At 43.5% G+C, this 24,427-nt stretch overlaps 1 protein-coding gene across 7 annotated transcripts in view; it reads left to right on the top strand.

Annotated features, from left to right (window-relative positions):
* AUTS2 (activator of transcription and developmental regulator AUTS2) overlaps positions 1 to 24,427 on the top strand; it is a 952,757-nt gene that overhangs the window by 858,213 nt on the left and 70,117 nt on the right. For all 7 annotated transcript variants that reach the window (XM_030536818.1, XM_030536821.1, XM_030536819.1 and 4 more), the window contains one exon: positions 9,471 to 9,519. In XM_030536818.1, coding sequence (XP_030392678.1) covers positions 9,471 to 9,519 — 49 coding nt within the window. The remainder of the gene's footprint in view (positions 1 to 9,470; positions 9,520 to 24,427) is intronic.

Genomic DNA, 24,427 nt, shown 5'->3' with positions numbered 1-24,427 from the left:
TTGCCACAGAGATGGGTTGTTCTTGGGAATGACTGCACCGTTTGGAAGCAAAGCTCTCCACGTATTGCTTAGCTTTTAGGCTGCTTCAGGTCCTCCAAACTAAGATGTATTGGACCACATAGATACCTCCAGGCATCTTTAAAATGGGCCAAAAAATTCCGGGGTCAGTTCTCACACAAGTTCATTGGGTCTCATCAGATGGCTATAGGCCACAGCTGCTGCAGAAACAGTGATAACCTTGTCACAGACCACAGATAGATTAAAATAGAATTTGGGCACAGTCCCACCAGGGCAAAGGACGGAAATGTCTTAAAACCTAGTCAATCCAGATTTTTATTCTATGGAAAGGATTGGTATAACTGAAAATCTATTTTTCTGAGACTGTAAACCTGATCCAAAGCCTACTGAAGTCAGTGGAATTTTTTTGTTGACTTCAGTGGGCTTTGGGTGAAGCCCTAAGATCTCATCCTTTCATTTTAAAGATGAAAGTGCACATGCAAGCAGAAAAACTTGGATCCCACTACTTATCTACAGGACATGTATAATGAACCCAGGCATGCCCACTGCCCTGCCAATCTACTTTAGGGAGAGGAGAGGGTAATCCAGTCTTAGATTTCGTGTAGATTAAGATTACAGGTCTGACTAATGCATTTGAAAAGTCTTGTGTAGACAAGGCACATTGGCTAAAGAAAAGCATACACTGCCTTGTCCACAACAGAGCTTTCAAATATGTTAGCTAACTAGGGTGACAGACAGCAAATGTGAAAAAATCAGGACGGGGTGGGGTGTAATAGGAGCCTATATAAGAAAAAGACCCAAAAATCAGGACTGTCCCTATAAAATCGGGATCTGGTCACCCTATAGCTAACTTGCTTTAATTTTACACATTTAATCCTAGACCAGGCCTTACTGTCCATGCAGTCCTTGGATACTTTGCTTATAGTGCTTACAAAAGTTCTGTTGTTATTTTTGTAATGAGGACTCTTGTCTCTTAAGAAATGGACTCGGGCAGCTCAGCTGGACTTAACCAAGTGACTAGAAGTGAAATCTTCTGCATCTCATTACCAGTAAGAGGTCATGTAATCCATTCCATTGCTAATGCAAGATTGTTATTTACAATACATGTATATCAAGAGCTTCAGAAAGCTGTACAATACTGAGGGCCAGATTCTGTCCATAGTTATAGTGGAGTAACTCTGGTACTACACCAGTATGACTCAGATCAGAATTTGACCATGAGACTGATCCTATCCTGAAGGATTAGAATTTCTATCACAGTTTGACTAAATAACACCCTCTGTTTAACAGCCATGTAATAATCACCCTGCTATATTTATAACCACTGGGTTTATATGGGCCTGTCATTGTGAACACATTATTATTATTACTATTAGTAACTATTTGTATTGTTGGTGTGCACATTCCCACTTAGTTGTCCCAGCAGAAACCACTGTAGTCCATGCAACTGTACCTGAAATATGAATTCTGGGGAAATGCATAAAATAATGGGGAAAAAAGTCATCTTTCAGGGTTCATACAGTGGAACCCTCAAGAACTGAGTGATATCTGCATAAAATCCTATAACCATATATCAGAAAGTAGTAGGAAGGTTTTTCATAAGTAGTTGACATAGCACTACTAGCTTGCATGGCTTAGTCCCGCCCTACATTTTTACGTTGCAGCTTTTAGGAATCAACAGCTTTATTCATATAGCCAAATGTTCCCAATGGGGCCCCATCCAAAGCCCATTGGTACTAATGGTAACCTTGCCACTGACTTCGATAGGCTTTGGATCCAGCCCCAAAATTCTTAGGCCAGCTTGAGTCTGACAAAGAGTGGCAGAAGGAGGACGAGGAGTCTTCCCTGCCTTCATCTGCCCCCTGTGGGGGAACCAGCCGCAGGCAGTGTGGAGAACATAGGCCCAAGGAGAGGGGCAGAATGAGACCAGGGCCATGACCCTGCTAACTCCACACATCAGCTAACAGAGCTGAGTCCATCAGAATTCCTCCCACACTCCTCCTGCTGCTGCTGCTGCTGTGTACCCCCACATCCACTTAAACTGCAGTCTGGACCTTTAAAATGTAGCCTTGCTGCGCGTGGGCCTGGAAAACTGATTGATCCTGAGAAGCCACTGGAGTCCATCATGCTGCTGTTCCCCATATTCCTCAGACTCCCAATGAAGAAATGTTCTGATCTCATTGCAGAAGGCACAATATAGCCAGGCATTGTACTTGGATACATACTGTTCATATGCACTCCTAGTTTTTAGCATAGTAATGAACCTACTCAGAAATCAGTGGCAAAATTTCCCTGGCTAAATCCTACCTGCCCTTGCATGTGTGTGTACTGGGAAGGTGCATATGTATAACCCTCCCTCCCCGCCCCTCCCCTTCACATGAGTAGGAGGCTGCTATAATTTACTTCCCAGCGCCAGCTCAGCCTGCTTTCTGTGCCGACCATCCCTAGATGGTAAAGGTGTAGCCAGGAATGCTAGCTAGAACAGTGGCTCTCAGCCAGAGGTACCTGTACCCTGGGAGTACGTAGAGCTCTTTCATGGGGAACATCAACTCATCTAGATATTTGCCTAGTTTCACAACAGGCTACATACAAAGCACTAGCGAAGTCAGTACAAACTAAAATTTCATACAATGACTTGTTTATACTGCTCTATAGACTATACACTGGAATGTAAGTACAGTGTTTATATTTCAATTGATTTATTTTAGAATTGTATGGTAAAAATGACAGCTTAAGCAATTATTCAGTAATGGATTGTGCAACTTGTACTTTTGTGTCTGGTTTTGTAAGCAAGTAGGTTTTAAGTGAGGTGTAACTTGCGGGTACGCAGGACAAATCAGACTCCTGTAAAGGGTACAGAAGTCTGGAAAGGTTGAAAACCAATGAGCTAGACAACTCCCCATGGTAGCCAAGAAACATTATGATATATACCTCTAAGCATCTCCACTTCTTCCCATCTCCAGCTCAGCTAACTTTGTAGGAGGCTTAACCACTACTGTGTCGTTTGAGTGAATTATTACATATATAATCATAATAATGTATTTGTGTTTTTATTTTTGCCATGGATCTTCCCAAGTGTCTAGGAGAGGGCGGGTGTACAGTGGCTGGATTAATACATATAGTGTCTGGTGGTGCTAACAGTTGGTGCTGGAACTCAAATAGCAGAAGTCTATGCAAAAACAAAAGAATCACTGCAGTGTCTGCTTAATCTCAAAGACCAAAGTGTCTCAGTTTAGTCACCCAAATTGAGGCACTCACAATTTGTCACCACTTGAGAATTCTGGGTGTAATTTTTAAAACCAATGACACATTTCTCCTAGGGGATAAAAATGTCTAATTCTTTATACAATAATATGTGCGCAGTATGTTGGTGCATGTATTGTATTAGGTAATATACAATGCAATTTCTAGCATCTTTTCTTGTGCAGATTTTCAAAAGCTTTACATTTACCTTCATCTGCAATCTTAACTGTAGTGGGCATAACCTACAACTGGGTTCACTTCACCTACCACTGAAATGTAGCCAGCTGTGGAGTTGAATGTGGCTTCTGTTTAGCAGCTGGCAGCAATACTGCACAACTGTTTAGGACTGGAAGTGTCAAATACCTTTTCCTTGTTGAAATTAATGGAGTGCTTTAGACAGGAAGGCAAAACTAGAGCTCAAATCTGAATTTTGCCAGGATAGTAGGAATAAGATTCCTCCATTTGCTAGAAGTGCCATGGGATCTTTAACCAGCACAAGTGATCAGGGCCTTGGTTTTATAACACCACTGGAGCAGCATGCACAGATGTTTAGCCCTGTTCATGTGCTATGCCTCACATGAAGTGGAAAATCAAGAGCTGTTGTGTGAGCATCTACCTGTCCCTGCAACTCTTCTCTGGCGTTTGAGCCCTGTAGTCCGAACATGCATCAGATCCAGCTTCACTTACTGCAGAAACAGTCACCCTGGCACCAGATATGCACCTGCCCTCAGTGTTAAGAAAGCCACCCATGGGAGCTGCTCCTCAACAGCTACAAGATAGTACAAAGCGTTAGGTAGGTAAGTGCAGGAGTCGGGATAGTGGGGGGCAGTTGAGCAGGGGCTGTCAGGCTGCTGTGTAGGTAGGACAGGGCAGGAGCAGGTGAGTTTAACCCTCGTGGGCCAGCACAGGGAGGTCAGGCTGGGGCGCAGTGGGGCAGAGCGCAGCGAGGTCAGGAGGAGGCGCCCCGGCCAGCGCTGTATGGCAGGCTGGTGGGGGAGCAGGGCGGGCCGGCCGGCGGGAGGGGAGGAGCAGAGGCCGGGTGGGAAGTCCCTCTCGGAAGGCGGCGGAGTCTCTGAATGTGGAGCGCTCCCAGCTAGACACGGCGAGGGGGGCGAGCCCGTGCGCTGGGGCGGCACTGGGAGAGGTGCCTATGCGGCCGCTCGCCGGGAGCCCTTCGGCAGGAGCTCGAGGGGCGCTCGGGAGCCGCCTTTTGTGCGGCGCAGCGCCTGGGGCTCGCCTCCGGCTCCGGATTACCGGGTGTAGAGCCGCGTGGCCGGGAAGGAGCCCCGGGCTGGGCGGATGTCACCCCCCTGAGCCGCTGTTTCCAATGGAATTCACTTGAACCTGGAGCCGGAGAGCGAGGCGCGGGGGGGGCCGCTTTGTCTCCGAAGAGGGGGGCACGAATCCAAAGACTTCGAAAAAACAGACACCCCCAGCCGCCGCTGGAGCCCCCGCGCTGCTCCCCAGCCCAGGGAGGTGTGTGAGAGTCCGGGGTGCGGGAGCGCCTGGGATCCGGAGCTCCTCCAAGCGCCTCCTTTCCGGGGCACCGGGCGCAGGTTGGAGCGCTGCCCCCCGGCTTGCTGCCGCTGCTGCTGCACATGGTTTTCTTTGTCCTGCTGCCGCTGCTGCTTGATTAGCTTTCCGCGGCTGCTGCTGCTTTCCCCGCACCCGCTCACACCTACCCACCCCCTCTCTCTCTCCTCCCTGGGAACCATCTTGCCAGGAGAGGGGGGCTGCGCTGCGCTCTTCTCTCGCTCTCCAGCAAGGATGGCTGGCTGCGTGGTTTGGGGTCCCCACCTGGAAGGAATTGGCCTTTGAAGGATTAGTTTGGGTGTCGCTTGGAGACTTTTTTTTTTTTAAAAGCCCAGTTGGATCGGAGTTCGCTGGAGCCCGGAGCACGCGCGTTCTCACACACACACGCACCAGAAATGAACTTAGGGCTGTCAGTAGCTCTTTACCCTTTGCGATCAGGTAAATGCCCCCCTCCCCCCCACTTTGCATCTTCCACTCTCCGCTGGGAGGGTTGGACCTGGTTGAGATCTGACAGCCTGGGGGGGAGGTTGCACCGGTTCGAAGCCTGTTTTAATGGCGAAGTGTATTGCCCGCAGTTGGTGTTATTGGGGATGTGTTGATCCCCTTCCTTCGGGTGGAGAGGGGTGTGTGGAGAGGGGGGGTGTTCTCTGTGTGGTTAGAGGGGGTCCTCTGTCCACAGTCACCACCTCTGTTCCGACCCCACCCTCCCAGCAGGATGTGGGACCCTCTGGGACAGGACTCAGGGTGGCTGGGCAGTTCAAGCATGTGCAATTTTAGATTCGCCCCAATCTGGATCCTGCTCTTAACAAACATGTTTTGTTCGCCCCCAAAACTGAACTGGCACAAGTTGACGGAAGGGGCGCGTGGATCCCTTTCATATCCCCTTTGCCTCGGGGATCCCTGCTTTGCGCTCCCTCATGGTGTGGGGGGACAGGACTGTTGGGGCGCGCCCGTCACGGACGCCTATAAATGACAAGCACCATGGGTGGGTGGTTTGCACTTGGGCCGGATTTGGGGATGCTGCTCTCTAGGTCCAGACCCGGGTTGGATGTGGGGGGGGGGGGGCTGTTGACAGGTCTGTGGTTCCTGAGTCTAAAGCCTTTGGCTCGTTCCTCACTGTTGACATTTGGTGGAGTTAGTGTGTGTGAGAGAGGTGGTGATCGGAGACGGGGAATTGGGGGGAAGGTGCCCCAAGTTCTGGGGACAACCGCTGAGAAGAGATCGCGCCGTGGGAACATGAGAGTGAGGGCTTGGGGCTGCAGTTCCGTTTCCACGCACCCAGCTAACGGGCTGTGCATGCAGGGGGAGAAAACGGCAAATGCCTCCGCGCTACTGCGGAGCAGCCTCGGCCCATGGATGTAACCCCCGTGGGGCGGACAGGGGCGAGGGGTGCGAAAGTATCTCCTGTAAGAGTTGTTGTCTTTGCAAGTGCTTCATAAGCAGCCTCTGTGCTGAGAAGGCGGCCAGCCTCTCTGTCTGGGCAGGACACGGTTTGGGATGGGGGTAGAAGATTATTCGTTATGGCTTTTTTTTTTTTTTTTGGCCCAGAGATTGCTGACTCCTGCCATTCGTGTTGTGAAGGACCAAGCTCTGCTTGGGAACTGAAATAAGCAAAGTACAAATAGGGCGGTTTATAATCAGCTTCAGCATCGTTTCTCGCACTCTCCAAGACAGGCTAGAGGATGATGGTGAAAAGAAAGAAGACGTTGTACTAGCACCGTGCATGTTCTGTACACAGGCTCACACGGGTTTCCAGAAATGTGGTGACACCTCCAGGTACGGTGTCTGTCCATTAGCGACTCGGCTAGGACTTGAGCAGTGGAAATCATCGGGATGGTAGTGAACGAACACACATTTTCTCCTGTCTCCTGGAAAGGAAAAGTCTCCAATATCCCAGTCAGTCTCCATTTCTTAAAAAATCCAGGTCTGACAACGTACTTCCTCAGATCATCAGCCACTAACGTAAAAACACTCTATCGTTTGCTGCCAATAGATTTTCATTGCCGACGTGCAAGAGATTTTAAGTCAAGAACACTTACAGGCATTGTATTTTAGTGGGTTTTTTGCGTTCGCATTGAAGGCTTTTTGAAAATGTTTTGGTTTTGTGAGGTATAGATGTCACTTGATTGGGCTGATTAATAATTGTAAAGAAAGTAATAATTGTATAGGAATTAATTATTGAATCATGTTTGGTGACTTTTTTTTTTTTACTGTTAGTTGTGTACTTTGCTGTCAACCTTAATGAAGCTTCATATTTATAAACAAAGTTCTAACTTGCTGTTCACGCTAAGCAGGTGGTTACTGACCATTTGCATCATAACACATGCAGTGTTGATGGGTTTTTGTTTTGCTTTTCTTTTTTGAGTTGATGCTGTCAGATTCAACAATGCAGTTAATAAGGCAACAGAGGCACTCACTTTCCAGCAACCTCTGTCTTTGTAAAATTGTCTTTAATTTATTGTATAGCTGTGCTAATAATCACATCCCTAATTTGGGTTGAGGTGTAAAGGTTGTTCATGCAGAATGTAATATGTACCACATTAGGTCTAACAAATGTCACAGACAGACTTCACAGCGGTGTTCCTTGTGTTTTGCAATGGAGTGGAAAAAATTGTCACCTGGATATTCTGAGCTTGGAAAAAAGTCTCTCTCCCCCCCCCCCACCAAAAGATCAAGCTTTAAAAAAAAATATTTCCCTCTTTTTTCATTGTGAGGGGGTGGGGAGTGATTAGGAAGCACACACATTTTCTAGGCTATTTCATTTTGAAATGCTGGAATAAAAGAATTTCAAAAGCTATAAGCAATTTTTTACAATAAAAGTAGTTCAGGCTTGATTTTTTTCAAAAGCAGGATGATTTGGAAGAACTTGACTTTTAAGGGGAAACAATTTAGAAAGACAGTTGCGGATGAAATCCAGGCTGAAAGGCTATTGTTTTTAAATAAAGAACAGGATGATTGGCATGTTTATGAAAGTAAGGAGAAATCTCCTAATTTGTTGGAATAATGTCCAATTGTTCTTTAAAAAGCATGGCTTCCTTGATCTCTTCAATTTGTACTTTAATCCCATATTTTCATTAATTTAAAGAAGGGCATCACTGAATAATAAATCCATCACTGGATAATAAATCCAGTGTTTACACGGTATCTAATCAGAAAGAAGTATCCTAGCTTAGCTTTTAAATAATACATACAACACTAATCTGACAAAATCCATTTAGAATTGGGAGCAAATTGAGCAATTTTTAACAGATAAGAATATAAAAAAGATGCTTTAACTTGATATTCAATTAATATATACCTACGTGTGTTGTTATATTATAATACATTTTATATAAACTGATTTTTGTGTCTGTATATCTTTCTGTATAGATCTATATATATGCCTATATATAGAGCAGTTTATATACAATGTATTGTGTAATATAATATATGTCTAATAAATTCATTTTGCTAGACACAACTTCAGAAATGACCTCCTGATTTAAGTATATATGGATAATTATTTGCTGTCTAAGTACAGGATGTTTATAAGCTTTGTTCACTGAATGCAAATGGAAAACAATGCTGTATCAGAGCCAAACACCAAGAAACTAAAAATACTTTACAGATTTTGCAATCTGTATTTTCTCCATGCCCGTAATAGAATATTTTGTTAATAAGCACATTTAATTTTATAGAATGTCAAAAAGCTTATTATCCTGAAATATGGTTAAATTTTAATAGCTTTATTTTGTGTGTACTCTGTAAATTCAGATACGGTATAGATTTAGGCTTTACGTGGGGGATGTATTTAGGTGTATACTCTATATGTATACACATGCACAACAGACACATAGACTTGAACTTTTCCATTTTAGAGAAGTAAGTTGTTTGCTAAGCAGAACCTTTTCAGGGACATTTTCCCTTGGCTGAGTCTTCAACATTTAATCTTTGGAACAGAGGTCCACAGTTGTTTTAAATGACATTTAAATAAGGTTTCTGTTTTATTGATTAAAAATAGCCTACTGATGTGAAAATTGTAGCAATAATTAAGAAATGGGTATTTTTTCACAAAAAGCAAAGGTAATGCTGGTATGATGGAAAAATACAAACTAGTTATCAGATTATGCAGAGTGAGTAGTGTCTAGATGATTTTGACCAAAGTGAGTCCAATGCTGAGATATTTATGTTAAACATAAATCATGTTTTGTTTAATAAACAGCACGTTATAGCAAGTCAGACAAACACTGGCCTAATCCGAAATGCTAAAATGAAATGATAAATACACTGGGTCTTAAAAGAAGAATTCTTTAAAAGAAAGAAACGCGCAGAACTGCAAACACATGAGACTGGAATGAGTAATTCAAAATTATGGTATCTGTCCTAGGCTGCAAAATCATTGTCAGAACACGTTGGGTTGCCGTATGTATCATATTATATTTTGTGTGCAGCTAAGATGTTGAATAAGAAATAATTTTTTAATTTATTAACTAGAATCTTTCCAAATAAATATCTGCACTGCAAGATAGTGAAACACAGCCAAATAGCACCATCTTATGGATGCTTTTTTCTAGAGCTGCAGCTTTCATGAGCTTTCTTGTTTTGTCAGCCTGTTTTTGGTTTTTCTAAGGTATATAAATATACATACACATATTTTAATAATATATAATGTACCTTCTTTTTCATTGGTATTTCAGGCATCTGATGTCAGCTCTGAAAAACTATTCAACACTGTTACAAATAAAGGTAAGACTGCAATCCCCACCATAAGCATATATGTTTTTCTACATGCATTTCTTTTCATGGCAATTTCAGTTTGAGATAAAATGTAACTTGTCATGCAGGAATGTAGCAATCAGCTTGCTACTGCTTTTTATGTTTCCCTTGGTTTCAGACATGTTCTATATGCTTCATAATTGCTTTGCGAAAGCAATATAAAATAAAGAATTTAAATAATGCATTGCCTGCCTGGTCAGAATTAATTTAAATAACAATATTAGGGAATAATTTATTTTACAAATGGCTTTAATTTAAGCTAATTTAAATAACGGTAACAGTTTTCAAAATGTTTTAGCATGATTGTTACTCATCAGCTACATGATAGACATGGAATTATGAATAGCCAATTTGTACTGCTGACAATAATAACCAGCCAGCATTTAGTATTCACAGGATAATAGTAATAAACCATGGCTTGCTGTGCCGTATGCTTTCTGTAAAGTTAATAAACGATATAGAGGGCCACATTTAAATATGCAATATCCCATTCATATCTCCCAAACAGCAATATAAAGAGGGAGTGGCTAATGATTTAACAGTACATTAAAGGCATAGTTGCCTTAAATCAGTGTCAGTGGGCTTCTGTGCGGTGCATATTTGAAGCAGCATTGTTGAAAATAATGTGGGGCGCTTTTCTTCTTCAGGGCAGGGTGGGGAGAGTGTTTTGAATCACTAGCTGTGCCAAGGTGTATAGTTCAAAGGCTTTAAATTACATAAAATCTATCTGATCTTTTCTCTCAACCCCCCTCCCCCCATAACACCTGTTTAGTGGCAGTGCGTGATTATTGCTTACTAAGAAGGTGTGTGCTTTCAGCTCTAATCTCATACTATCTTAAATTATAATTTCATTGATGCACTGGAGCAAGGTTTGAGTAGAAAATACAGGCTTGATTAAATTGGAACTTAAGCTTTTTCTGTTGTCTAGGTGAATAATTTGGATGGTGACTTGTCCTGTGTGTTTATCACATAAAGCTTTTTTGGTTTGGTTGGTTGGTTTGGTTTGGTTTGTCCTATTGGATCATTTTTTAATGTGAAAAATGCCACATCCTGCCAATTTCTGTACCTTTTGATTCCATGGAGCTGCTAGAGGTGTAGCTGAGAGCATTAAGCAGCCCCTTATATTTGGGATTCCCATGCTGATACACTGCTTCTGAAATTACTTTGATGAATATTGAATTATATCTATTTTTAGTTGCCTTATGGATCGGTATTTATGTTTTATGTATTAACATCCTTTTGAAGGACAATCTGAAGGGGTCGAGTTTTTTGGGTCGAAATAGCTTATTCAGCTTGGCAAATTTATATTAGCTGTTCTATTTACATTTGTATTTACAGCCGTCCTTCCTCCTCCCTGGAAAAAATAGGTCACCAAAAAAAAAAAAAAAGATGACTTGTGTGTTCAGGGACCCCAGACCCCCAAACTACATGTGACTGCCCCTTTATTTGGCTAATTTGCTGTAAAAAGCTTTGGAATTTGTGTAGTCCTTTCTTGGGGCTGAGCCAGAATAGAATAGAAGCCTATCCAGTGAATCAACATTCCTGACTGATAGCCTGTAACTAGGCTGAAGGGATCTCTTCAATTGAAGGATGAAAAGTGATTGATGAAGACTCGGCCCCTGTTCCTCTTCCTTTCGTTTTCTTTTTAGAATCAAACACATTGCCCACATTCTTATTTTAGTTTACTTACCCAGTTTGATTTGTGGCATCTATTAGGTTGTGAATAACCATGCTTGACAGGGAACCTTTTCTTCGGAGGTACTTTTCTTTGGTGATTTAGTTCCCTTGAAAGGATTAGGGTTTCTTTGTGTAGCCTAAAATCAACATAGGCTTTTCGAAGCTTTGCTTGGGAAACCATACACAAATAAGCTTTTTAGTTGATGGTAGATTATTCCTTTGCCCCCTTATTTCCATCAAAATGGCATCTTTCTTTTCTCCTCCTGAGTTTCCCCTTCAAGCCATATGCTAATTCCTGTTGGCAACATGAATGACAAGAGAGAGAATCAGTGCAAATCCAGGTGCTGGAAAACTAGGCTGACTGGTTTCATTTTGTTTTGGGTGGGTTCTTTTCCCCCGCTGGAAGAAAGAGATTAAGGGGAAGAGGATGGAAAAAGCATGGGGGACAGTTTTGTTAAAGGGATTAACATTCAAACTGCTAAATATCAGGAAAACAATCTCAAAAAGATCCACTGTTTAGAGATAATGTCAATAATTGCTTCTAGACAGGTGCTGGGATTCTCATTATGGGCTGTGGTTTGTTGTTAGTCTGTCCTCTGAGTGTCTGCTGGATGGATGGTTGACTAGGCTGTCAAACAACTGTCAGTTTGATGCATTTCAAGTTCAAGTTCTCTTTTTTTGCAAAGTGGGCTGTTTGCTTTAAAGCTAGCTCTTCCCCTGGTTTGTCCAGTGTTCCTTTTGCCAGAAGCAATAAAAATCAGTCTAAGAAAGGTCAAATTTGCATTTGGTAAACCGCGACGAAAATCTTCAAAGCCCCTGGCTGATTGAACAATCTGACAAGGTATGGCAAACTGACAAGCATACATCCCTGGCCTGCTTCTCAAATATCCCTCAAAGTTATCTGCCTGCCACACACATATGGCGTGTTCTCACGTTTGTTTTATAATTATTTGCATCAGAAACAAAATATTGTGAAACTGATACTACAGAAAAAGTTATTTGCACAAAAGGAATGACTCCCACTGCATTTTAATTATTAATTGGTGGTGTCCTTCATTTTGGGTCTTTGTCATATACTGTGTTCCTTTTTATTATCATGTGGTTAGTTATTGTATTACAGTAGCACCCAGAGGCCCTTGTGCTAGTCTCTGTACAGACTCACAGCAAGACACAGTCCCTGCTGCAAAAAGCTTAGGGCAAATTTTTCAAGTCACTTAGACATTTAGTAATCTAAGTTCCACTGAAAGACACTGAAAATAGGACTTACGCTCCTAGGTCCAGATCTTCAAAAGATATTTAGACACTTCATTCGCTACTGGGGAGTTATATGGGTAAATATTTGCTGTTAAGTAACAGTTGCTTTTGAAAATGTTACTCACAATCAAAATAAACAAGACAGCCAAAGGGTACAAGAAAGGAAGTACCATTTTGGAAATAGGAAACGGGGGTATAAAAAGATTAAATGATTTCCTCAAAGGCGTACAAGAAGTTTGTGGTAGAGCTATGGCTTGAATTCAGATCTCCTGAGTCCCAGTCCAGTGCATTAACCATGAGACCTGCTTTTTCATTTGGGATTTGGCAGACTAAGAGGTATGTCCATGGTTATAGTATGTTAGTGATGTTTTGGTAGGTCTCCTAGTTTATTTCAATCAGTATGTCTGAGTATAAAAATCCATTGCAGGATATGCCCTTAGGTCAGTGGTCGATTGCGATCAACTAATCAATCCTAGAGGATCTCCCAATCGATCGCGATCTCCAGTGGTGTAGTGGGGCTGCCGCTAAGGCAGACTCCCTGCCTACCCTGCCCCCATGCCGGTCCCGAAAGCAGCCAGCGCAGCCCTGCAGCCCCAGGGGCGGGCGGGCGGGCAGAGGTCTCTCTCTGCGTGTTGCTCCTGCCTGCATGCACCAGCCCCGCAACTCCCATTGACTGGGAGAGCTGTGGGGGCAGTGCTTGCAGAGAGGGACAACACATGGAGCCACATGCTCCCAGTCCCCTCCCCCCCCCCCCCGGGGCCTCAGGGGCACGTTGGCCCCTTCCAGGGGTGGTGTAGGGCCAGGATAGGCAGGGAGCCTGCCTTAACCTCTCTGTGCCTGCCGCCAAATGGGAGCCGCGGGAGCCCCAACCCCTGAGCCTGCTCCCTGAACCTGCCCCAACCCTGAGCACCCTCTGAGCCAGAACTGCAAACTTTCTCCTGCACCCCAAGCCCCAGCCCTGAGTCCCCTCCCAGAGCCAGCACCCCATATTCCCTCGTGCACCCCAGCACTCTGCCCCAGTCCAGAGCTCCCTCCTGCACCCAAACTCCCTTGTAAAGCTTGCACCCCTCGTCCCCTCTCACACTGCAAACCCATCAGCACCAGCCCAGAACCCAAACCCCCTCCCAAACCCCAATCCTTGCCCCAGCCCAGTGAAAGTGAGTGAAGGTGAAGGAGAGTGAGCGACGGTGTGGGAGGGAGGGGACGGAGTGAGTGGGGCGGGGCCTCAGGGAAGGTACGGGCTAGATCCTGGGTTGCCTTTAGATTCAAAAAGTGATCTTGGGCGTAAAAAGGTTGGAGACGACTGCTTTAGGTGTTTTTAAAGGACATATCAACTTTCCTTTGAGGTCTGAAAGCATCAACATCATTAATCCTGGCCCAGGTACTGAATGTTTTTAACCAAATTTTGTAGTGTAATTTCCCAGAGTAATGAAGTTCCATTATCTTCTGATAAACGACACTCTTCAAAGTCACAGTTCTGGAACAGGCAATTTCTCCTACTGGCTCTGTATTCAGTGTATGTTAACCCCTCTCCCCAGAAAATAGCCTTTTCTGAAGGGGGAAAAAATGATTCTCAAACTGTTGAAGTTTTATTCTGTACACTGTACTGAAGTTTTCTTTGATCAGGAGCCAGGTTAAGCTGTTGCAGCTTTTTATGTTCAGATTGTTTACAGGATGTTCATGTAAACTCTATGAATCCGTCTGCCTTAATGCCAAAGCTAGCTGTCAGAGAAATATTTAGTCTCTCAGCATGAAGTAGATAGATAGGTGTGGGTTACCAGTTGTCCGTGGTGGCTGAAATGTGGCTCACGGCAAGCTCTGGCTTTTTAGGTTGTTCTGGAGAGAGATTGTCCTCCAGAAAAACAGGCACATATTCTTGTTTCTTGTGTATGTCTGTTTGGTATGTCATTTCTTTAAGACCCCCTGCCACTTCTGTTTTTGCAAACAGGGAAGTGAAACAGGCAAATATTTCTCTTCCCTGATCCAGTTCACAGGCATTCCTGTGGTGGAGGAGAGATGCTTCTCTCTCCAGGTGAACCAACGTTGCCCCTTTTGCCGTATAGAGTGTAATTGGGATTCACCACTACATTCAAAAAAGTATGCACACAATCTCAACATACCTAATATCCCATCCCACACCAATATCCCATACTGGGCAGGCAGATAGCCCCTGTCTCTGCCTTTTACCCTCTCTTCTCAGGAACCAGGAAAAATCCTCCCCAACCTACTCACCCATCCACCACCTTCTCCTCCTGTTTTTGGCTGCCACCTTCACATCTCTGTATATCTACCAGTGGGTGGCGTGCCTATTCCCAGCCTACTACTCCTGTGCTATGTGTGTGGTGGCTCTGCTGCCCTTGGAAAGTAACTAGTTGGTTGGCCAGAGAAACCCAGGAATTACTGAACTGCAAAAGCAATTCCCTGCCTGGAAACATTTTCTTTGTGCTTCTGAAAAGGGCTCACTCCCTAAATGGGACTGTGACCAAAGGAGAGTTTGTAAATTGAGTCTGTGGGGTTTGGGTCACAAAGGAGTTCTAATGCAGAATTAGAAGGTGAATTCATCTGGCAGGCCATATCCAGGACATTAAATGTTGCCATCCCGTCCATGAGAGGCTAGGCTGAAAATCACAAACCATTTGATGAGGTTTGCAGTTTTGAAGACCCCACATTTCTTGTAATGAGGCAGTGCTGCCAACTGGACTAAGAGAAAGACTGCTTTGTTTCAGTGTAACTTCAGAGTTTTAAAAAAAGTGTGTGTGTGTGTGTGTGAGGGGGGTGTTTGTTTTGGGATTGCCTGTTGCTCTAATTTCTAGAAAAGAGAGTTCGTTATTTTGTGTTCTGAAGGCTTTATCTGAACACGAAGCTTGGTGCGTTGTGTTGCATCTGTACAGTTCATATCCATCAGCATTAATACATTTTGCACTACTGAATGCCAGATGCATTGGCACAGCCAGCAGTTTACATGGTGAATTGTTCTGGTGCCCTTAGTGAAGGAGCATAGGTCCCCCTCTGCACCTGCATGCCATCCTCCCTCCTATGCTCAAATCACAGCCGCCGCCTCTTCTGTACACTTTCAGTCTATCCTCTCTCCATGCACAATTACGCTGTGCCCTTTCTCCACAGCTAAAGTTCTAGAGGAGAGTTCTCCAGGGCAGGAGAGTGAGCTAGGGCAGCCAAATGTGGAAGCGAGAGTAGCTATAATTAGCTATAATTTCTCAGATTAAGCTTTAAAAATACAATACAAGTAACTGTGAGCAATTATATTTTTTATTGGAGTGCCTAAAATTATTATTTGCAAATGTGATTTGAAGAGGCTGTGCCCATTTTTACTTACAGCATAATAAAACGATCAGCTACTCCTTTTCTCTGAATTTCTGATCCTGTTCTTTTAAGAATGTATTTGAAACTGTTGATTTTAGCAAAGTCAAACTAATCTGGTATCAGTGAGCAAAATAGCAGTGTTTACTAAAGCATAATTTTATCTATTCTGGCTCCAGTATTTATTTTGTAGATTAAGCTCTATTTGATTTTCTCAGAAGGACTTACCAGCATTGCACTGCAAAATAACAGAAACCACAAAAATCAAGTCAAAATAAGATTGAAAAATTCTTTGAGATAGAGTGTTTTGATTACAAAGTTTCTAGATTAGTGAAGTCCAACTTGGACTCTGGCATAAAATTTCATAAAGGGCCCGTCGACGTCCTGTATCTAGACTATTGTTAGTCACTCCACTGTAATAAACCGTTGTTTTCTCGGAAAATGTATGTTTATTTAACTAGGTCTCTTTGCTTCACAATCTGGATTCTATTCAGTCAGTTACCACTCCAATTAACTAACAATTATTTAACATTAACAGTAATTACAGACGCCAGTTAAGCGCCTACAGATGTCAACTGTTAGCTTTGTACCTAATCACTCAATGAAATGGAGAAAGTTCAACAAACATCAATTAGGCAAGCAATTAGTATGAGTTAGGAAAGAACATGTTATCATGTGTGAGCTGATTCAATTTATTTTATTTTGTCAGTAAAACACACACAGAGAGAGACAAGCAGCAATAAATTATTGAGATTAGATAAAGCTGTATTGTTTTATTGTTTACCCAAGATTTTTCCCCCTCCTCTTTTATTTTCTTTATGTAAGTTAAATATACTTTGCCATGCATTTGTTATCTTAACAAATATATTTCATTTCAATTGGAAAAGCACAACAATGTTCTTTTAAGACTGCAGACTAGGGACTATGGGCCCAGAGCCTCAAACATATTTAGGCTCCTAACTAGTATTGAAATCAGTGGAACTTAAGGGGCTAAATACCTTTTGAAAACCAGGGCATGTGAGCCTGATTCTCTTCTCTCTTTCATCAGTTTTACACCCGCATAGCTGTCGACCTCAGTGAAGTTACTCCTCTTTTACACACTAGAGCAGAATTAGGGAACATACATGGCTGCAATGCATATGTGATTTAAGAAAATACTGAACAATATTGATTTCCCCCACTGTATTTCCTTTAAATGTATTTATATTTTAAATGCTAGTATGTGATTAAATCAAAATAACCTGGACCCATCCAGCAATCTGCTGTGTAGATGTGCCTGTGCTTCTTTTGCCAACTCTTGAGACTTGGCCCCCTTCACACCAGTGGAAGATCACTCTCTTTGGCAGCCCAGGCCTGGTCTACACTTGGGGGCGGGGTCGATGTAAGATACGCAACTTCAGCTACATGAATAGCATAACTGAAGTCGAAGTATCTTATTTCGACTTACCTCCCGTCCTCATGACGCAGGATCGACAGCCGCGGCTCCCCGTGTCGACTCCGCTACCGCCGCTCGCTCTGGTGGAGTTCTGGAGTCAACAGGAGTGCATTCGGGGATCGATATATTGCGTCTAGATGAGATGCGATATATCGATCCCTGATAAACCGATCACTACCCGCCAATCCGGCAGGTAGTGTAGACATACCCACAGTCTTCTCCTGCAAGATAAGCAAATGATCAGCTATTTGTCAGAGGCAAGACGGGTGAGGTAATATCTTTCATTGGACAAGCTTCTGTTGATGAAAGAGATGCTTTCAAGCCTCCACAGAGCTCTTCTTCATCTGCCTTGTCTTTCTCACATCCTGGGACCAACACAGCTACAAACAGCACTGCAAACAGCTATTTGTTACTGATTAAGGAATAACACCTCCTCTAACTGCACTGCACAATTGGCCTCCATACTGCAGATTTACCTTGTGTCCTGCTCAAAAGTACTGATTAGGAATGGGCCCTAAATTAGCTTTATCTTTATAGTTTAGCTTGCGTCTAATGACCAGCCTGACTCATTACTTAACAACCTAAATTAATTTTTTTATCAAGTGCTTGGTAAATGACCTTTTGTCCAGTAAGAATGTATTCCAGGACTTTCTCCAAAGGTCTCTTGAGAAACACTTTTATTGTCCTAATATGTTATACTTTTTTTATGCCGAACATTTGAAGTACAGGCGAGTCTCATCTCAACGCGCATTTAACAAATGCGCGGTCAGCAAAAACAAAAACAAAACAAAAAAAGAGAAAAATACCAATTTAAATACTGTACCTGTAATGCGAGTGATTCCACCTGCCATTACACTCAATGTAATTTTGACTATACATGATTTTCGCTTTACGCGCTGACAGCGGAACGTAACCCCAGCGTAAGATGAGACTCACCTGTAAACTGTAAACCTAGACATATGAATGAATCTAACCTTCCTTCTCAGTGGACTCTGTGGATTGTAATATCCCTCCTAACTTAAAGCCTGATTTTGAGGCCATTACTTGTGTTGTTTTGTATTAATCTACCACCAGTTAAACAAAAAAAATAGATCCAGCATCAAACTGGCCTACAGCTATAATTCAAAGTTTAGCATCCCTGTTTGAAAATATACATTTAATGTCACCAGATTTAGTGAGAAGTTATAAAAACCTTCACAAGTTGTTCCAATAACCAAAGCAAATTGGCTTTTTATTTCAGTTGTCAACTGAACAGAAATGCTCCTGAGCAGAAATGCTCTTTAGCCTTGTCACGGCACCAGCATATTTGTAATATGATTTTCATGTAAATTAATCCCGTAGAGCACGACAATACATATTCATTCAGGCTGCCCACGGGGTTATTCATGTTAGCATGTCCCAAACTGTGGGAAAAGGAGTGAAGGTAGTAAAGACATATCTCCCTATTGCTCTCCAGCATGTATGTCTACACTAGGAATGCTTTACTGGTGTAGGAATGCTGATACACTGTACTGGCAAAGTGTTCCCAGTATGGACACAGCTATACTGATTAACCCCCAACGAGCTATATCAGTAAAGGCATAGTTTTGCCAGTATAACTGCATCTACACAAAGGCTACTGCTGCTATAGCTATATCCATCAGGGATCACACCTCTTCTCACCCTGATCAACACAGCTATTCTGGCAGAAGTCTGTAGTGCAGACCAGACCAGAGTCTCAGGGCTTGTCTAAGCTGTGTTTTATGCTGCACTAGAGGTGTAAATTGTAGTGCTCGCTAAGTGGCCCACGTGGATCCTGCTAACATGCACTGAAAGTTCTTAAAGCACATTAACATAGTACTGTTTGAAACAGTACCACATGAACATGTACTAGTGAATTTTTATTGCACGCCAGCAAGGTCCACACAGACAGTGACACCCTACTACTCACAAGAATTTACTCCCCTCTAGTGTGGACTTGTAGGTGAGCCCTCAGCTTTTGTTTAAAGAGAGAGAGGGAAAAGAAATAAGTCTCTAGATATTATGGTTGTGAAGAAACCCTTAAATGTGACCCACATGTAACTGAAGCAACAATAAGCATGTGAAGAGCCTGAAACAAAGGCTCTGAGGTGTGAACAGCTCTATTTATTTCAACGGGAGCTAACTCAGATACCAGTGATATCTTAAATGTCAAAATTGTTAACTATTTCACTGCTCATCAAGGCACATAAGAAATGAGAGAAAGTTCATGTTATAAAGACCTATACTACCATGTCCTGAAGTATGCAGGGGATTAAGTCCTTATTAAATACAGCTGAGTAAATGCTCCCATATTTGTCCTTATTTAGGCCCCAGTTCCGCAAGATATTTCAGTACGTGCTTAATTTTAAGCGTCTTTTAACGTTAAGCATCTACGTTAGTGCTTTGATTGATTAGAGTCCTAGTGACAAATCTTGAGAGGTGCTGAACACTTTCAACTTCTCATGAATCTCTCATTATTTAGTGAGATTGCACCTGAGTAACCGAAGGCAGAACTTGACTCAGGCCTGATCTACATCTAAAAATTAGATCTACCTAGCTGCATCGCTCAGGGGTAAGAAATTTCACACCCTGTGTGACGTAGTTAGGTCGAGCCAGCTATCACTCTAGATACTGCTAAGTGAACGGAAGAATTCTTCCACCGACCTAGCTACCATTTCATGGAATGGTGGATTACCTACCGTGATAGAAAAACCCCTTCCATCCGTATAGGAAGTATCTACACTGCAGTGCGACAGCTGCAGTGCTGTTGCAGCCACTGTAGCATAGATATATCCTCAATATCAGGCTGCATGTGAAATATATTTGCTGGAACAAACTGTTTTCTAAGGGTATGTCTACATCTACAATTTTGCAGCGCTGGTTGTTACAGCTGTATAGGGCCAGCGCTGCAAAGTGGCCACACTTACAGCAACCAGCGCTGCAAGTGGTGTTAGATGTGGCCACGCTGCAGCGCTGTTGCACACCGCGGGGAAGGAGACCTGCTTGGAGGGGGGGTCGGGGAACGCCAGAACACACCGCGGGGAAGGAGACCTGCTTGGAGCGGGGGTCGGAGAACGCCAGAGCACACCGTGGGGCTGGATACCTGCTTGGAGGGGGGGTCGGGGAACGCCAGAGCACACCGCGGGGAAGGAGACCTGCTTGGAGGGGGGATCGGAGAACGCCAGAGCACACCGTGGGGAAGGAGACCTGCTTGGAGTGGGGGTCGGGGAACGCCAGAGCACACCGCAGGGCTGGATACCTGCTTGGAGGGGGGAGTCGGGGAACGCCAGAGCACACCGCGGGGCTGGATACCTGCTTGGAGGGGGAGTCGGGGAACGCCAGAGCACACTGCAGGGAAGGAGACCTGCTTGGAGTGGGGGTCGGGGAATGCCAGAGCACACCGCGGGGAAGGAGACCTGCTTGGAGGGGGGTTGGGGAACGCCAGAGCACACCGCGGGGAAGGAGACCTGCTTGGAGGGCAGTGGAGTTTGCTTAATTACCAGAGAGGCTTCCTCAGGTATGCTGGGATACCTGCTTATTCCACGGAGGTCAACAAAAACACTGGTGAGTGTCTACACCTGAACACCAGCGCTGGATCCTCTACACCTGAGGCACGACCGGGTGTACGGCCAGCGCTGCAAACAGGGAGTTGCAGCGCTGGTAATGCCCTGCAGGTGTGTACACATCCTAAGTTGCAGCGCTGTAACCCCCTCACCAGCGCTGCAACTTTGTAGTGTAGACAAGGCCTAAGCTAGATTTGACTAGTAACACTCTGCATGTTTGTCAGGAGCACACAGAGGAATGCATCAAGTGGTGAGTGATTGTGTTTGTGAAAGGGGTGTTGTACATGGCTCAACAAGCTGTTTAAATGGCTTGTGTAAACTTATACTTAACAGTTAACAAATAAATTGCTTTAAGGTCCATTTTGAACAGTAAATGGCCTTGGGTTGTATGTGCTGATAGACTGATGCAAGAGATGATTGTCCTTAGGTTTTTTTCCTTCTACGGTCATCTGAAAAATAGTTTTTTCCCCAATCATTTCTTTCTTTCTTGAAGATTAAGAGCTAGAATTTTAAGCATCAGATAGTTTTTTGGATGCGTCTCTTTTTGCATGACCAACTTTAGGCCTCATTTTCAAAAGTGTCGAGCAGCAAGGGCTCCCATTGATTTTAGCTGTATCCATTCCCATTGCGGAATTGTTGGGGCTCAGCACCTCTGCTAGGGTGACCAGATGTCCCAATTTTATAGGGACAATCCCAATTTTTGGGTCTTTTTCTTATATAGGCTCCTATTACCCCCGCCCCCCCCCCCCGTCCTGATTTTTCACACTTGCTGTCTGGTCACCCTGATCCCTGCAAATCAGGCCAATAGGTGTCTCAAGTTGACGATGATAGTAATAGAGACACTTTAATAAAATTAGTGGATATTTTTGAAAATTTGAGCCTAGATACTTCGCGATGAGTGGCTCAGAATAGAAAATGTCCGTTGCACATGAAGTTGCATTCTAAGAAACACATCTGTATAAGGCTACCTCAAGTTAGTAATAAAAAGGCAACATTTAATGTAACTGATTTATTTTATTAAGTCAGTCATGCAAATATTTCAACTTCATTGTTGAAAAAGAAACAACATTTTAAAACTAATTTGGTGGCTCAAAACACTAGTTTTACCTTTGCTTGCTGTTTCATAATTTGCTTGTTCACACAGTCATGCTGGCCTCAGATCTCACTGGGTTTTCTACCACAAAGGGAGTATAATTGCAGAATTTGATTCCCCTATTGTTTGTAATAAGACATTCTAGGATTGGGTGATGTTAAACAGCACTATAGCACCTTTGTATATGATAACAACAGAAACTTGGTCTTTCTTTGTTCCTGATGTATTATTTCATAGTTGTTGAATTGTTGATATGGATGATTGTGCAACAATATGCGTGTTTGGGTTTTGATTAGAGAATGGGAGAGCAACTATACTAGTAGAGCAACATATTCATTGAAATCTTGTTTGGCTAATTTGGGCTAGTTAGAATCTTGAGGAGCAGAGCTGTTTCTTCCCAGTGGGAGCCCCTGAAAAGAACTGTGACTCAGGAAGCTGCTTTTGGGAGATGGAGCTCAGATACTATGGTGATGGACAGCAGTAAAAAACCCTAAGGCCTTGGCTACACTGGTGCTTTACAGCGCTGCAACTTTCTCGCTCAGGGTTTTGAAAAAAACACCCCCCTGAGCGCTGCAAGATACTGGCGCTTTACAGCGCTGTGTAAACAGTGCCGCAGCTCTGGGAGCACGGTTTCCAGCACTGCAAGCTAATCCCCGTGAGGAGGTGGAGTACGTGCAGCGCTGGGAGAGCTCTCTCCCAGCGCTGGCGCTGTGACCACACTCACACTTCAAAGTGCTGCCGCGGCAGCGCTTTAAAGTTTCGAGTGTAGCCAAGCCCTAAGATAGACGGGAAGGATAGGAAGAAGAATAAGTTACTGCGGCCTTTGAAAGGGTGATGCTAAGTTCTTCCCATCACATCTGGCCATGGAGTAATGGGGTGTGTGCAGCCAGAGCCCTGCCTCCTCCTATCTCCTCCTTGCCCACTGACTTGGATGGGGAAGTATCTAGACAGCAGGGGCTGTGTTCTGTACCATATCCAAAATCTGACACCACGAGCCTGTTAGCCATGCAAGCGCTCTCCTTTGGGCTATGCCAGCCCTTATTTTGCCTTGCAGGTTAACAAGTTCTGTTGAAGCATTCTCGTGTAGTGTCTGATTGCTAGAAGAGTGAACAGTGCTTAGAGTACACAACTTTATATGTGAGCTGCTGCACTGATGAACCCATACAGGTAGCATGTGACCTTACCCATTCCGGCTCATATGTAAAATGTACACTTCATCGGTGGAGAAGGGCCTGCTCCATAGGTCATTGATGTTAACAGAAAGATTCCCATTGACTTCAATGAGCTGTGAATCAGCCTCTAAGGTGAGGTTTTTTCTGCTGGTGTAGGAGGATATAATTGAGCACCAGATTACCTAAAAGAAATTCAGATGTCTGAGAAGTCTTATTTCTTTGTTGAGAGGCTTCCTTACGTAGATTGTAAGCTTTTGTGGGCCAGGGCAGGGACAATCCTTTTGTTTTGTCTTTGTTCAGTGCCTTGTCCAATGGGATCCTGGTCTATACTATTAAATGCTATTAATTTTTTGGCAAGCTGTTATAGTTGCCTGAAAAGGCTGGTGCTACCGAGCCTGGCCTCTGCCTCATATCTCTTCTGCTGTACATCCTTTTGGAGTAATATAAATTCACGTTTTTCCTGTATTTAAGACATGAGGGCCTTGTTTTGAATATGTAGCTGCCTACTTCAGGATTTTGGCATTTTAAAAGTTAAGATGATTTTCTTTGCCTTCACATATTCTCCCAGGTATCTTATCTTATTCTGATAACCTAACTGCTATCCAGTCTTTCAACAGCACATTCTCTTAGCCTCTAGCTGAGGAGATGGGTATTCACCTGAAGGCCTCATTATGCTTTGCCAGCACATTGGGGGCCAAAAATAACTTAACAACACCTGCTCGACACCAAGGACTTTAAATGACAAACAAATAATTGGGTGAAACAAACCCTAAGCACAGTGCAGCTGACACGGAACGCTGTGTGCAAAGTCCTCGACAGTAACAGTCACCGTTCTGACTGGTTCATGTCAGAGCAAATCTTTGAGCAGCAGATAGGGATGACACACAAGAATGACAGCTTTGGAAATAGCATGCTAGTTATTGCAGCAGGTAGGCCTCTTATGTAGGCTATGACAAGTTGCTGTCATTTTCATACAGGTGAATGGCTGACATCCTGCAACAGAGGTGGAACAATAGCATTTTAAAAAATCAATAATTAAAATCAGAAATATGTTGTCCTCTAGGAAGGCTTATGTCTGGGGCAGGAAATTTCTCACCTTTCTTTCTTTTTAATCTGGCATTATAATCTATTTAAAATTGAGTGGTGTGAAGGCTGTATATATTTAAAAATCGGATTGCTCAGTAAAAAATCACTAATAATAGTTATTAGAGCTGTGGTGTTTGAAACAAAAGTGATGTGCAAGTGCATGTTTGACAGTATATTATCCCACAGAGAAAACTAAATGCAGAAACAGGCACTAGTTCAACGTTAAGGTTGTGGTACTCAAGCACTTAAAAAGTTAGGAAATCCCCCAAATTGAAGATTT

The sequence above is a fragment of the Gopherus evgoodei genome, chromosome 17 (genome assembly GCF_007399415.2).
Source record: "Gopherus evgoodei ecotype Sinaloan lineage chromosome 17, rGopEvg1_v1.p, whole genome shotgun sequence".
Lineage (NCBI taxonomy): Eukaryota > Metazoa > Chordata > Testudines > Testudinidae > Gopherus > Gopherus evgoodei.
Note: the sequence above shows the minus strand (reverse complement) of the source record. Positions and strands in the feature narration are given on the sequence as shown.